The sequence below is a fragment of the Watersipora subatra genome, chromosome 1, assembly GCF_963576615.1.
Source record: "Watersipora subatra chromosome 1, tzWatSuba1.1, whole genome shotgun sequence".
NCBI lineage: Eukaryota > Metazoa > Bryozoa > Gymnolaemata > Cheilostomatida > Watersiporidae > Watersipora > Watersipora subatra.
The window spans coordinates 22047534-22061877 of record NC_088708.1 but is presented as its reverse complement, the minus strand read 5'-3'; the positions used below and the strand labels follow the sequence as shown (position 1 = coordinate 22061877).

General features: G+C 38.7%; 1 protein-coding gene across 1 annotated transcript; it reads right to left on the bottom strand.

Annotated features, from left to right (window-relative positions):
* Positions 1-95: 95 nt before the first annotated feature.
* On the bottom strand, positions 96-3071 carry LOC137410538 (uncharacterized). The gene has a single exon (XM_068095974.1). The coding sequence runs from the start codon at positions 3069-3071 to the stop codon at positions 96-98; it is 2976 nt and encodes a 991-aa protein (XP_067952075.1).
* Positions 3072-14344: the final 11273 nt, after the last annotated feature.

Sequence of the window (14344 nt, the reverse complement as noted above, 5' to 3'; positions counted from 1 at the left end):
GATTAGCCCATATGTTTTCCTTTCCTTGCGTCCATCCTTGACTCTAAATGGGCCAAAGCAATCAAGGCCACAATGAGTAAATGGAGCAGTTTCGTCTAACCTTTCTGAAGGAAGAGTAGCCATCTGAGGAATTTTCGGCGTACCTCGTATTTTTTGCAAATGACGCAACTTTTCACATGCTTGTACACCTGAGATCTAGCATTTACTATCCAGAACCCATGAGTTTGGATGCTTGCTAGAGTAGGTCCACACCCTTGGTGAGCAGCTAACTGGTGATAATGGCTAATGATAAGTTTGGCTATGTGACTAGCCTTCGGAATAATGGTAGGATGCTTTTCATGAAAGCTAAGGGTTGAACTCTCTTGGAGTCTCCCACCAATCCTAAGGAGTCCATTTTCGTCTACGAATGGTGCGAGTTTCATAAGGCTGCTAGATTTTTTAACTGATTTGTATTTGTTTAGATCAGCGATTTCATCAGAGAAGTAATCATGTTGTATTATCCTAAGGATGGCATGCTTTGCTGTTTCGTAGTTGGGCTCTGCTTCCTTATAGATCACTTTTCGTATTAAGGCTATTGCCTTGATTGCACTGTTCCATTTTGAAAATCGTTCCAAGTACTTATCAAATACTACTACTTTGGCAGTTGTCATTAGGGAAATGGAGGCCTTCTTAACTTCATCGTCATTAGGACTAATGGACAGCTGAGGTTGTGAGGGTATATCAATTGGTTCAGTCCACAAAAACTTTGGACCTGAAAACCATTCTGAGTGTGTGAGATCAATGATGCTAGCACCACATGATGCCATATCAGCTGGATTCTGGTTAGTTGGCACATATGCCCAATTTTTTGGTTTAGAAAGTGTGCGTATCGTTTCGACTCTGTTAGCAACAAATGTTTGAAACCGCTCCTTTGTATTGCAGATGTATCCTAGTACTACTGTGGAATCAGAATAAAAATAAGTTGTGATGTTTGGAAGCTCTAGCTCCTTGACGTACTTGTTTACCGCTTGTACAGCACTACAAGCTGCTTGCAGTTCGAGCCTTGGTATTGTGATTTGCTTGATGGGGGCTACCTTAGCTTTGCTGGCTAGTAGGGCTACATGAACCTTGCGGTTTGTATTAACTAATCGCAAATATGTACAGTGACCATAACCGGTAGTACTAGCATCGGTAAACGTATGTAATTGAGCACTTTCAATTTGATTGAAAGCTCTGGGTGACACACATCGAGGTACTTGAACATTGTGTACATTGGAGAGGTCTGACTTCCATTTGGCCCAGCAATTTAGCAGTGATGATTCTAAAGGGGTATCCCAATTATAGTTCTGCTTGCAGGTTTCCTGCAGAATAATTCTCCCTTTGAGTGTGAAGGGGGATATCAGACCTAAAGGGTCAAAGACGGATGCGACTGAGGACAAAACTCCTCTTCGGGTGTTGGGTTTTGAGGGTGGTTCATGCTTGAAAGTGAATATATCTTGGTTAGTATCCCACAGTACACCAAGAGACCTTTCTTGTGGAAGAGGTTCTGAGGTAAGCGCTAGACTAGCCAATACGCTAGTGCACTCACTTTTTGGAATGGCAGCTAGTACGGCTCTACTGTTTGAAGCTATCTTGTGTAACCTCAGTTTCCCTGTCTGACACAGAGCCTGAGATTCTTTGATCAGGTTTACGGCCTCAGATTCGTTTCTGACACTGGCAAGGCCATCATCAACATAAAAGTTATGGTGTATAAAGTGGTGCGATTGTGTGTTGTGGGGAATTGCGTCTCTGAAATTGTCAGCCAAAAATCGTAGCCCATAAGTGGCACATGCAGGAGAGGACCTGGCTCCAAATAAATGTACAGTCATTTTGTATGACTGAAGCTGACCTTCTGCGTTGTACCAAATGAATCGTAAATAATCTTGGTGATTTTCCGATACTTTGAACTGGTGAAACATCCTCTCGATGTCTCCCATGATTGCTATTGGTCTCAGTCTAAACCTTAGCAGAATTCCTTGTAGATCGTTCATATGTTCTGGCCCTTGAAGAAGAAAGTCATTCAGGCTCACTCCTCCCACCTTGGCAGCACAGTCAAAAACTACTCTAATTCGATCCGGTTTTCTAGGGTGGTACACCCCAAAGTGTGGAATGTACCATGAGTGGTCAGTAGTTTCTTCAGTTGCAGGAATAGCTTCTCCCTTGTTTATTATATCTCTCATAAACTCACGGTACTGTTCCTTATAATGCGAGTCTTTCTGGAATTTCTTTTCTAGCAGCCTAAACCTATGTATGGCAGCTGATTTTGTATTTAGTGCATATGGTTTTGATTTGAATGGCAAGGGCATGGTTACCCTGCCCTTTTTTAGAGTAGTTTGTGTTTTTAGTATGTGAAGAAATTGTTTATCATCTACAGAGAGGCTTGGTGTGTCTTCATGTGCACCATGAAATTCTTGGTTGAATATATTTATGAGTTTGTGCAGTTCTTTGTTTGATTTGGTTGTGCACTGAAATGTCACAAAATCATGTTTGGCTGGTTGGTCAACAATTGTTGCTAGTGTGGTATGTGGAGCACTGCCACCCATAACATTCCAGCCTATGGCAGTTTTGATGGCAAATGGTTCATCATCATGATCAGTGTCGATAACTTGCTGAGGTTTGAAGGCTTTGGTAAAATTGTTGCCTATGAGTAGGCCGACAGGTACATCTTTGTGATTGTTAGGTAATTCATTAGCTACTTGTATGAGATGTGGCCAACGGCTCAGTACAGTTTTTGTAGGTATTTGTCGTCTGTCAATAGGTATTTTGTGATGTGAATAGCTAGGGGGTAATTCATAGCAAACTTTGTGATTGTAGGCTCTGACTGTCAAACCATACACTAGATGAGTATGGACTTTCTTTTTGTCAGATATCATTGTTGTAATATCTATTTCTGTGTGGGTATAGTCTGGTTGTATCTTGTGTATCGTATCTACAGTGATATAAGTTGTGTCGGACATTGAGTCAACAAGAGCATATACTAAAGCTTCCTTTAGAGGGTTTTTTTTACTCGAGACCCAAACAGGTAGTATCCACGAAAGTGAGTTCAAGTCCATGTTTAAACATGTATTCAAACATGATTTTTCTAGTCATTGAGAATTGTTTTTTGTTTTTAAAGGTTCTGCAGCTTTTGGCTGCAAGGAGCTGTTGGTTATAGGCTTAGATTGCTCCAGATTCGAGCTATTGCCAAAACCAGATTTTACTTGTTGTTTGACGGATGAAGTTCGCATATTGTGTAAGGCTGTTGGGTGTTTACCTTGACATACTTTACATAAAGCTGGTACTTCACACTGCCTGTAGCTGTGGGCATCAGTCAAGCAAGAGAAACATAGCTGTTTGTCCCTCATGAAGGTTTGTTGTTCGTTAAAGGAGAGTCGACCAAATTTCCCACACTCTGCGGTGGAGTGGTTTTTCATGTTGCAATAGACGCACTCCTTAGTACTGATTTCACCTTTGATATCTTGTGTTGGTCCATTATGCTGGGTAGCATATGTTTTCTTCAGGCTTCTGCTTTGCTTGCTAGTATCATTTGTGTAGGCCTTGCCTGCGTATATGTCGGCGTACATAGGATTACATGACATCTCAAGTTCTGTACTCAAAAACTTGCACAGTGCTTCAAAACTTGGGCTTTGGTTGTATTTCTTTTGATATTTAGTAGCCTTTCGCACCCATTGCCGAGTTATGAATTCAGGCAGCTTAGCCAAGATTTGTTTATGAACCTCATAGTTGTCAAGAAATGAAAGCTTGTCTATACAGACTTTTGCAGTCTTGCACAACAGAAGGAAGTCTATGAACTTCTGCAGTCCATCATGGTCTCTAGGTTTGATGGCAGACCACTGTTCAAGTTTGCTTCTAAAACCTTGAGCAATTGTAAATGGGTCACCAAATCTGGCGTCTGAGACTGCTCTGGCTTCAACATAAGCGGTCTCACTTTGTAGGAGAAAATACTCGTTTACAGCTTCTAAAGCTTTTCCTCTAAGATATTTACCCATGTAATCTAACTTTTCGGAGTCGGAAAGTGGTTTTTTACCTATCAGGTTATCAAAGCTGAGCGTCCAACGAGGATAGTCTACTGAATTTCCATCAAACACCTTTGGCTCTGATAGCGGTAGTTGATATGTCATAACTACAGTCTTAACAGGTTCTGCTGAGATATGCTGCTCTGAGCTTGTATTTTGCTGTAAGGCAATAGCTACCGGAGTTGTGTTCACCTTGCAATGCGAAGCTGTAGGAGGGCTAGTCGTCCGTTCTTGATTGAAGGTGTGTGCGCTGGGCATAATTGTCTCAGGTTCAAGATCATCATCCTCAGATTCAGAGTCTAATGTATGTGGGACTTGATTGGCAACATGGTTTGTTGCTTTCTCTTTGCACGGCTTTGTAGTTGCAGGTGGCTTGCTGGGTGCAAAAGGAGACGCAAGGTTCAAAGTATTTGGTGGTGCATCGAGTACTTGGTGGCCATTACCAGTTAGCATGAGACCAGATCCTTCGCATTCTTCTTCAGCTAATGCTTGACTGTATATGACAGCCTTTCGTTTTTCAGCCTCAATTTGACTCTCGATTTCAATTGCCTTTTTGGCATTTTCTAATTTTGTAAGTTGTTCTTGAATTGCTTGTGTTTTGCTGTTAGCATGTAGCTGCATTTCTAATTCGACTAGTCTTGCATTTGCTTCAGCTTGTTTTTGTCTTAAGATTGATGAAGTTGTTGAACAAGAAGTGCTGCATGAATACTGTGAGCCAATCGCTGAATTCCTTGATTTGCGTGATAATGCTCTTGAGGTTTTTGGCCTAACTACTTTGCTGCTTACTATCTGGCTTATTTGATTACACAACTCGTCATTATCATGTGTTAGCTTGTCAACCTTTTGTGTGACAGCTTTGCATGGCTCGCCATTCAAAACTCTAAATTCGTTATAGAGCTTATGCACATGTCTCTTACTGGCTTCAAGATCCTTATTTATAGCTTCATACCTAGCAAAGGAGGTGTCTTCTTGGTTTATTTCATTGTGGAGTGTGGCATTTATCTGAGCTTGCACTTTTATATCATTTAGCAGTTGTCGCTTTATTGTTTCACCTTTCACCCTAGCTGATCTTCTAGGTTGGTTTGAAAGTGACAAGGTGTCATATTGGGTACTAATTTTACGAGTGGGCTGGTTGTGAAGTGAAGGAGTTTTATGAATGGAAATTAGATCGATACGCTCTGAATTTGCAAGGTGTGGATCGATTGACTCAGGCACGAGATTGGAGTCAAGCGGCGTTACGTCAGGTATGATCTCATCGGCACCAGCAACTGCGACGGCTGCACGAACAAGCAGCCCTTCATGCGGTGAGGCAGAGCTAGTAGCCATATTCATTTTAATAGTTTGGCTTATTTATCCAAAGAGCAATTATCGCAGCTCCAATAGACCAGCAGCTAATTGTTATACCCAAAATAGTGTAGTTAGCTACTCTACATTTATATATGACGGTCAATATTTGGCAAACATAAAACTTATGGTTGTGATTTCACCCGTGCCGAGACTAACAATATACCGCTGACAAATAACAAAAAAGAAACAAAAAAAATACAAGCCGTATAACTAAATAATAAAACGATGAAGGCTATGCTCATGGTTATGTAAAATTAATTGCTGGCATTATACACCGACTTCTTGTAGACTTACTTCTCTTCAGCAGGTTGACTTGCCTGGTGGAGATATTACACTCATGGCTCATCTGTGTATCAGTAGTAGTTCAGGCGTAATATCCACTCCATTCTATTCTTGTATTCTTAGGTGACAAGATTCACTGTATTGCACTTCCCAATAGATCTGAGATCCAACGGATTATCGGTTGTTAGTTGTATGTGAATAGTATGTTTATTTGATATATATGCATATACCGATATATCGTGAATCTAAAATGAAATTAAATGAAGAGTAAATAATAATAAAAGAGGCAATAGCAAGTTTGATAGCAAGTGAAAGTAGCATAAAAGATGTATAAAAACTCGCAATAATATGTAGCAGATAAAACATTGCTAACAAATTATGATTTGATATGAATGAGTATATAACAGATATAACGCAGAAATGCGCATATACTTGAAAAAGACAGCTGAAAACAAAGCATTAACTATATGAATAATAACAAATAAAAAAAGGCACTCCATATAATAATGATATTAAAGTAAAAAGTATTACCTTGTTACATCCTCTCAGGAAATGCAATAAGAATTGTCCTGGTTGTGATATAACGTGATAAGTATTCTTGATTGTGCTTTCTGATGACTTTAGTTTACTTTAGGAATATTGACGAATATGATAAGTGTAAAACACAAGTTACCAGCTTGAGGTGCACAAGATAAATGCCTCAGGTGGTCCAAAAAATAGAAAAGTGTTGCTGCCAATTGCTAATGAATCATACTTCCGATTATAAACCAAATACACAAATGTTGAAATAGTATTGAAAAACACATAAAATGAGGACAAGGCTTGGTGAAATCACAACCCTGTGGTTAAAATTGACTTGTTTGCTGTCTCTTGAGGACAGCTGATAGACTTGGACAGTGAGTAAAGATGTACACATTACTACGTGTATAGCAAAATAAATTGCTGAATCTAACAAGATGATTTCTCATTTATTGAGCACATAGAAACCCTTTTCATTACTGTGAAGGCACTCATTTATTTGCCTGGCAGTTAGGCACAATTTAGACTTCTCAATGACTAATGGATTTGTTTTTTATCAAGATACTAGGTGAATGCTCGGCATTGCACGGGTAATAGAAAATGTTTTTGCATAAAAAATTTATTTTTAATCAACATATACAACGTTTATCATTCTAACTTTTAAATAAAGGTATCTGTTTGTTTTCATGTGTATCCGGCCAATGCATAATTCAAATATTCAAAAGCTCGAGGCAAAGCTACAACAGATTGTTGAAAAACATTTTTCACTTATTATGCTATGCATTCGTTCAAGATTTAAAACACTTTACAAACAGGGGCAGGTAATGTAGTTGCCATTGGCTATGTTCTTCTATCCAATGAATTTGAGTAACTCAAGCTAGTAACTTAAGCTAGTAACTTAAGCTAGTAACTTAAGCTAGTAACTTAAGCTAGTAACTTAAGCTAGTAACTTAAGCTAGTAACTTAAGCTAGTAACTTAAGCTAATATGTTAAACTAAACTATAATAAGAGCTGCGTCTATCCTTTTGTCTGGGAGTTAAGAAAACAGATTGCATCTTACAAGAATTGAACTCATGAAGATATAGCGCTGCACCCAACTACTTTCTCAACTCTCCACACACACGCGCCTACACACACGCATATATACTAGATGAATGCCTGGCATTGCCCGAGTGATAAAAAAAGTTTACAGAAAATTTATTCTTATTTAACATATAACAACAGTTATCATTCTAAGTTTCAAACTTGATACCGGGAGAAAAATGTTTTGTGCATTGAAGATAGAGGATGTATTGCTACCAAAGACGCTTTGGCCCTATGCCATACTTCAGGCTCAGCACATCAGAAACAGAAATTACTAACGACGAACCAACTCAACAAGGTATGAACTGTTGACATATATTAAGCCAGATGTAAAGAAAATACATCTAAACTGTATTTTCTACAGCAAAGGTCACAAACAGAATGTTCTTGACAGAGGGCAAAGTGGTACTTACCTGGGTGTGGATGTGAGAAGCCATACATACCTCATCCTTACAGAAGAAAACACTATTACCAAAAGTCGAAATGTCACCATGCATAAACTTAACAATCTAAACAATGGCAGATGTGCCCAAAGAAGTATGCCACGAAAACTTGCCAGTGTTAACACAAAATCTGCAGGTACGCCCAAAAGAGGTTTGCCACAAGAACCGGCTAATACAAACTCCAACAGAGATGATGCGTCAGCTGATGCTGAAGACCGAACTAACAGAACATGGCTAAGAAGAGAATGACAAGAACCAACATATTTGTCTAACTATGTCCACAAGATCAAGTATACAGAATATGCATACAGAGCAATATACAATATCCCCCAACACTTATGAAGAATCCATGAACTCTAATGACAGAAATTAATGGCAAATGGCAAAAGGCAATGAATGGTGCAAGTGAGAATCTTGTAAGAAAACCTAACCTGGGAAGTGAAGCTATTACCCATTGACAGAAAAGAAACAAAAGGGTGCTGGGTGTACTCTTTAAAACAAGGCGACAGCAGTGGTCACACCAAGTTCAAGGCAGAATGTGTAGCAAAGGATACTCCCAAATGCCAAAGGTAGACTACGTTGAAAGATTCTCGCCCACCACAAAGTTCACCTTCATCAGAACCCACTACAGAAGGCCGCAAGTGAAGGACTACAACTCTACAGAATGGATGTAAAGAGGACATATCTCAACGCCCCTATCAACAGACAAATCTTCCTGCAACAACAATCTGGTTATGAAATAATGGAAAGTAGTGGTAGAAAACTCTCATGTCAACTTCAAAAGTTAATCTACGGACTCGAGCAAAGCAGCGAACTGGAATCAGACACTCACTGACTTTCTCTAGTCACAAGGATTCCCTCCAAAACCTGTTGAGGAATGTATGTACACCAAAAGTGCACAAGACAGTCAAATCATCATCATCTTCTGGGTAGATGACCTAATCATTGCAGCCAAAGACATTGATTCACTCAATCATACAAAAAATCTGCTCTATAACAAATTCCGGATAGATGACGGTAGAGAACTAAAATGGTTCCTAGGCATTAACTTCTCACACGACCATGACTGACAACACATGAGTCAATCATGATATGCAGAAGATGTTCTTAAAAGATTCGGGATGGACAGATGCAAGCCTGCTGCCACACCTGCTGAAAAAGGGCTAAAGCTGTCTCCAGCATCAGACAACACAGAAGCACATTACCAATACAGACAAGCAGTAGGGGCATTACTATGGCGCCTTACAGTGCCTCGCGTTGCGCGTTCACAACTCGAGTTGTACAACTCGAGATGCCGTGTTGTCCAACTCGAGTTGCCGAATTGTACAACTCGGCCTGGGTTTAATCATTAAAGAAAGCAAAGTGAGTAATTGGGGTGTCTCATTTACAGAAATTTAATAATAATAATTTAAATATGTATACATATTTAAATTATATATATTGGCGAGATTTGCGCATATTCATTTTTATAAATATAAAGAGACAAAAATAATTGTAGAATGTAAAAAGCAAACTAAAAAACAATCTATACAATCTATAATATGAGAGCCGAGCAGCGAAAAATTTTTCCCAAACAGGTTTACATACGTCAGTAAAATTTTGGCTCATGATTGGCTTTAGTAATTGAGTTTTAGTAATCAAGACCTTTACATTGAAAGTCAATAGTTATAATTAGAGAGGAACACAAAATTCCAAAATTTTATTCAAAATGGCTTAAATTATGGAGTTTTAAGTGAGTGCCTCTTACGTTTTAACAGCACTTTTTGAATGATAACATCAGTTTTGCTACGTTATTTAGAATTTTGCGTTCCTTTCTAATTATAACTATCGATTTCTAATGTAATGATGTAAGTTTTGGTTACTAAAACTATATTACTAAAGCCAATCGTGAGCCAAAATTTTACTGCCGTATGTAAACCTGTTTGGGAAAAAGAAATTCGCAGCCAGCCGGGCAACTTCTTTTTCAAATAAAAAAAGAGTCATCTCTCTAGAATCTGACAAGAAACTGAATGAACACCGAAAATGAACATAGAAATTATTTCAACGGCGTTTAATGATGCACCAAAAAAAATTCCACATATAGAAAATATTGCTAGAGAAAATAAAATGATGAAATGTTCTCAAGCCGAGTTGTTGAACTCGAGTTGCTGTTGAAAGAACTCGGCTTGGGTTTTGATGAACTCGCGTTGTGCAACTCGAGTTGTACAACTCGAGTTATATTTACAAACTCGAGTTGTACAACTCGAGTTGTGCAACTCGAGTTGTACAACTCGAGTTGCAAACTCGGCACAGTATAATTTTAATAATTCGCTATTAGTTCTAGTTTTACAGTACATACATAGTTTAATTTCTATTAGCTAACGGGTGCCTATTGATGTACCATTGTTAATATAACCAGATCTACGGTTTTTCTACCGTAATACCAATATATTGCACCTTACTTTTGAAAAGTCGCGTTGCGTGTTCACAACTCGAGTTGTGCATCTCAAGTTGTACAACTCGAGTTGTGAACGCGCAACGCGAGGCACTGTAAGGCGCCATACATTACTCTACCTATCTACCGCAACCAGATCCGACATCTCATGGACAATCTCAAGACTATCGCTATACTGAAAATGCTACATCTCAACACATCACAGCATTACAGCAACTATTTCAATATCTTCAAGGTTCCAAAGACTACGAGCTAACGTTCTCAGCAAGCAATGGATGCGCAATTGGATATAGTGACTCCGGCTGAACCAACAACCTGTGCAATCGACGATCAATGACTGGTTACATCTTCCATTAAGGATCTGGGTCAATTAGTTGGAGATTGAGGCTCCAATCAGCAATCGCGCTCTTTTCAATTGAAGTACGAGAATACAGGTCTCTTGCTCGTAGAATACAGGTCTCTTGCTGAGGCGACTAAGAAAATGATTCACCTCTAAGCCACGTGCAACTCACTCGGACTCATACAACCAGCCAAGACAACAATCTTCTCGGACAATCAGGGCGTTATTTCATTGACAGGCGCTGGACATAAACAACATCAGAGAAACAAGCATAATGATGTCAGATTTCACTTCTTACGCGAATGCGATGATGTTACAAACAGCTCTTTTATGAATACTTTTTACGAAATGGAAGAAATATTTTATCAACCTGCAGAGCTAGCGCATGCGTGATAAGCACAAATAGTAGCTTTAAAATAGTAATACAAATTTCGTCGTAATTGTTGAAACCGATAGTTAGTTGCCAATCATACAAATTCATGTATAAACTAAAGGATTTTACAAAGGTCTGTCAAAGAGTGAGTTCTGACAGCCTTTGTAGGGACTGGTATGCTAGGGTTAACAATAGAAGGCAAGCTTTCACATCAAACCTTAATTCTGTAGCATTCTTCTGCGGGCCAGAATGAAAAGAATAACAGGCCGCATCTGGCCAGCAAGCCGTAGTTTGCCCACCTCTGCTGTAACTCTTCAAGACCCTCTGGACCTCGACATCCTGGAAACCAGCAATTTCGATATCGAGTAACTCTCCAGAGTTATCTCCCACAGCCCTTTTCAGGGCCGCCACTCCTTTCATAGGGTTTGTTTGATAGCACATCCTTGATTTTTAATTTTACTACAAGCCATTATGAAACCTTGTTCAGCAAGAAGGGCAGGCCAAATCATAAGCACTCACTTTACTTCTATTATAATTCTGCTTCGGTTTACAAGTACTTGCTGAGTCATTGTTAGCGGCCTATCAGTCTCCCAGACGTATAGCCTGCTCTGCTCGATATCACCTTAGATAACACAGCACAATAGGGCGGACAAGCATTCTTTTCCTGTCTAGTACAAACGCTCAGACTGGGTACTCATCGAGGGGGTTCCACAACCCCACATTATCAACCATCACATTATCTGCTAGTTATATCTAACATACCAACTGCAAACATGGTGTCAATAGTTAAGTGTTACTTTCTTTGGTATGAATACATGTTAATTAGCAAATGAATACTTTGATTGCCCTATTTTAGATATCAAAAGTAGGCCTATGAGTTTTGGCAAGTCTAACCAGCTTACAAGATGACACCCTTGATGCAAATGTAGTTAAATATGTTTGGGTTGAACACATTAGACATTGCCAATCTTAACTGTTGATTCCGTATAAAATCTTCCAACGCACATTGTGTGATTGTAAACCTGCCCAAAGACCACCATCTTTGACATCACTATCACGTGTATGTTTGATGCTACGTTATAAGACAGCCCAGAGTGACAGGGCATTCCAGAGTGATTAATTACATAAGGCTTGCACTATACACCTCATAGTAATATTTATATTTTGTCATGAAATCTGTCTAGTAGTTTGTGGTTGTTACCCTTGATGGAGAGAGGCAGAATGAAGGGGTCTAAAAGTAGAAGAATGAGCGCTGCTGCAGCATCATCCATGTTGGTATTATCACATCCCTCAACTGTACATACAACATTATGACCTCCATCAACTCCATTCAGAATATGTACACATTAGCCATATTTCTTAAACTCAGCCATTATTCTACATTTCAGTAAATAAAAAACATTATGTAAAATTTTGTATACGTGTTGTGACTGGTAACAAAACAAAAGTGTACATTTTTAACTATTTACATTTTAATCATGCGTCTTGCGTCATATTTTTAAGCAGACACCCAAAAATTGATTGTTTGATGGATGGAATAGCGGTAATTGGTAATGACAGCTTCCACAAACAATTTACAGAAAACGGATGTTTATGAGCCCATTTGGCAAGATCGCAGTCAATCGGTAAAAAGCCAGTAAGAGATGCATGGTGATCTTACACATAAATTAACTTACACAAAATTTCAGCTGATTTTATCAGGAAGTATCAGTATTTTTCTATCATTTGCAATCGTTTTTGATGTTTGAGGTGATTTGCTTGCCAGGATGTTTTAATATTGAAATCGACAAAACTTGCTCGCAGTTAAAACACTCGGATCAAGTGAATGTGTGATTATGTCTATAGTTACAGAGAGATTGACATAATAGAGGCGTGTAACGCTGCGACTTGAACTAAAATTGCCAAAATCAACTATCTCAACGATAACAGCTAGTAACATCATTCCGCTTGTATTTTTCTTTTGAATGTTTTAACTGCGATCGAGTTTTGTCAATTTTAGTGTTGTAACATACTGGCAGCCAGATCACGTTAAACATCAAAAACAATCGCAAATGATAGAAAAATACTGATACTTTTTGATAAATGTATTGAAATTCTGTGTAAGTCCATATTTAACTATATATTAGAAAACAAGCTTTACATGGTATCTAGCAGTGAGTGCTGGCCTAGAGAAAGCTGTTCTCCCAGTATCCCTTTCCCAGTATCCCAGTTCTACAGTAATCCCTTGCTATTTCTCATTTCACTTTTGGCAGTTTCAATGCTTTGCCGGTAAAAAAACCAAAACTTAATGAAAATGAAGAGAAATAAAATACATAAATCTGTCTCATACTCTGGTCCAGTGAGGTCCTTCCGCCAGCATCATTGTGATAGCAGTCATCGCTGTTTCCTTGTTATATTTTGGAGAAGTGTAAAAGTGCTTGTGACACCCTTAAATACGCACGACTCTCAAAAGTGTCTGATAAACATAGGAAAAAGATTAGAATTAGTGACTTTATTGGATATGAAATTATTAGTTTCTATTTCGTAGAGACTCATGAGTCATCCCTGTTCTGACTCCTATGAATGTCATCACTGTTCTGACTCCTATGAATAAATACATGATGATCACCCAAATAAAAAGAAATGCGTTGACAGTGGAAGGAAGCGCCAATCCATAGATAAAAACTGCCCAAAACACAGAGAGCTCCTTCATCGGCAAAAACTGAGATGAGAAAAAATGTTACACTCCATCAGCTACTATGGTTAATAAGTCTACATGTAAGTCTAAGGCTAATAAGTCTAACAACAAGCTAAAGATGATGCAGATTGACATAAATGGTTGTCCTTGCCCTCACTATTAGCTCTAGACAAGTACGTCACTCAAAACAAAGTAAATCTAGTATTCATTTCAGAAACAAAAACAATGTAGATTTCAAATGATTACTTTAAAAACTACAGTGATCAGTTAAAACCAAACAACAAGAGCCCCTCTAGACCAGGCAGTGTTTTAATGTTAGTACACAACACTATAAGCTCTGACAGACTACACAGTTTAGAACAACAAGATTCAAAAATACTTTTCATCGTCATCAACATACGTAAATGGTATTCGATTCGTTCTTGGGTTCAACCTGAAAATACAACAAAACTTGATACTGTTCTCAAACAAATTAGTAGAGCCAGGCCCGGGATGCCTAATCTCAAGTGCACAGAACTATCTATACTCAGTGATTTCAATGCAAGGCACCTGGCTTGGACTGACTGCAAAACCAATACACGTGGCCGGCAGCTTTTTAACTACTGTAATAACCAAAACTTTGAAGTGATAGACAAACAAAAAGATTTCACCTTCCTCTGATATAATGGTGGAAGTGTTGTAGACCTTATCATAATAACCCAAAATACAGCTACCATAATAAGCAACTAGTACACAGATGACTCCACAGAACTTTTCTCTTTCTCAGGAGCACCGACAAGAGGTTACATTCCGGCGTGGACATTGTTTACAAC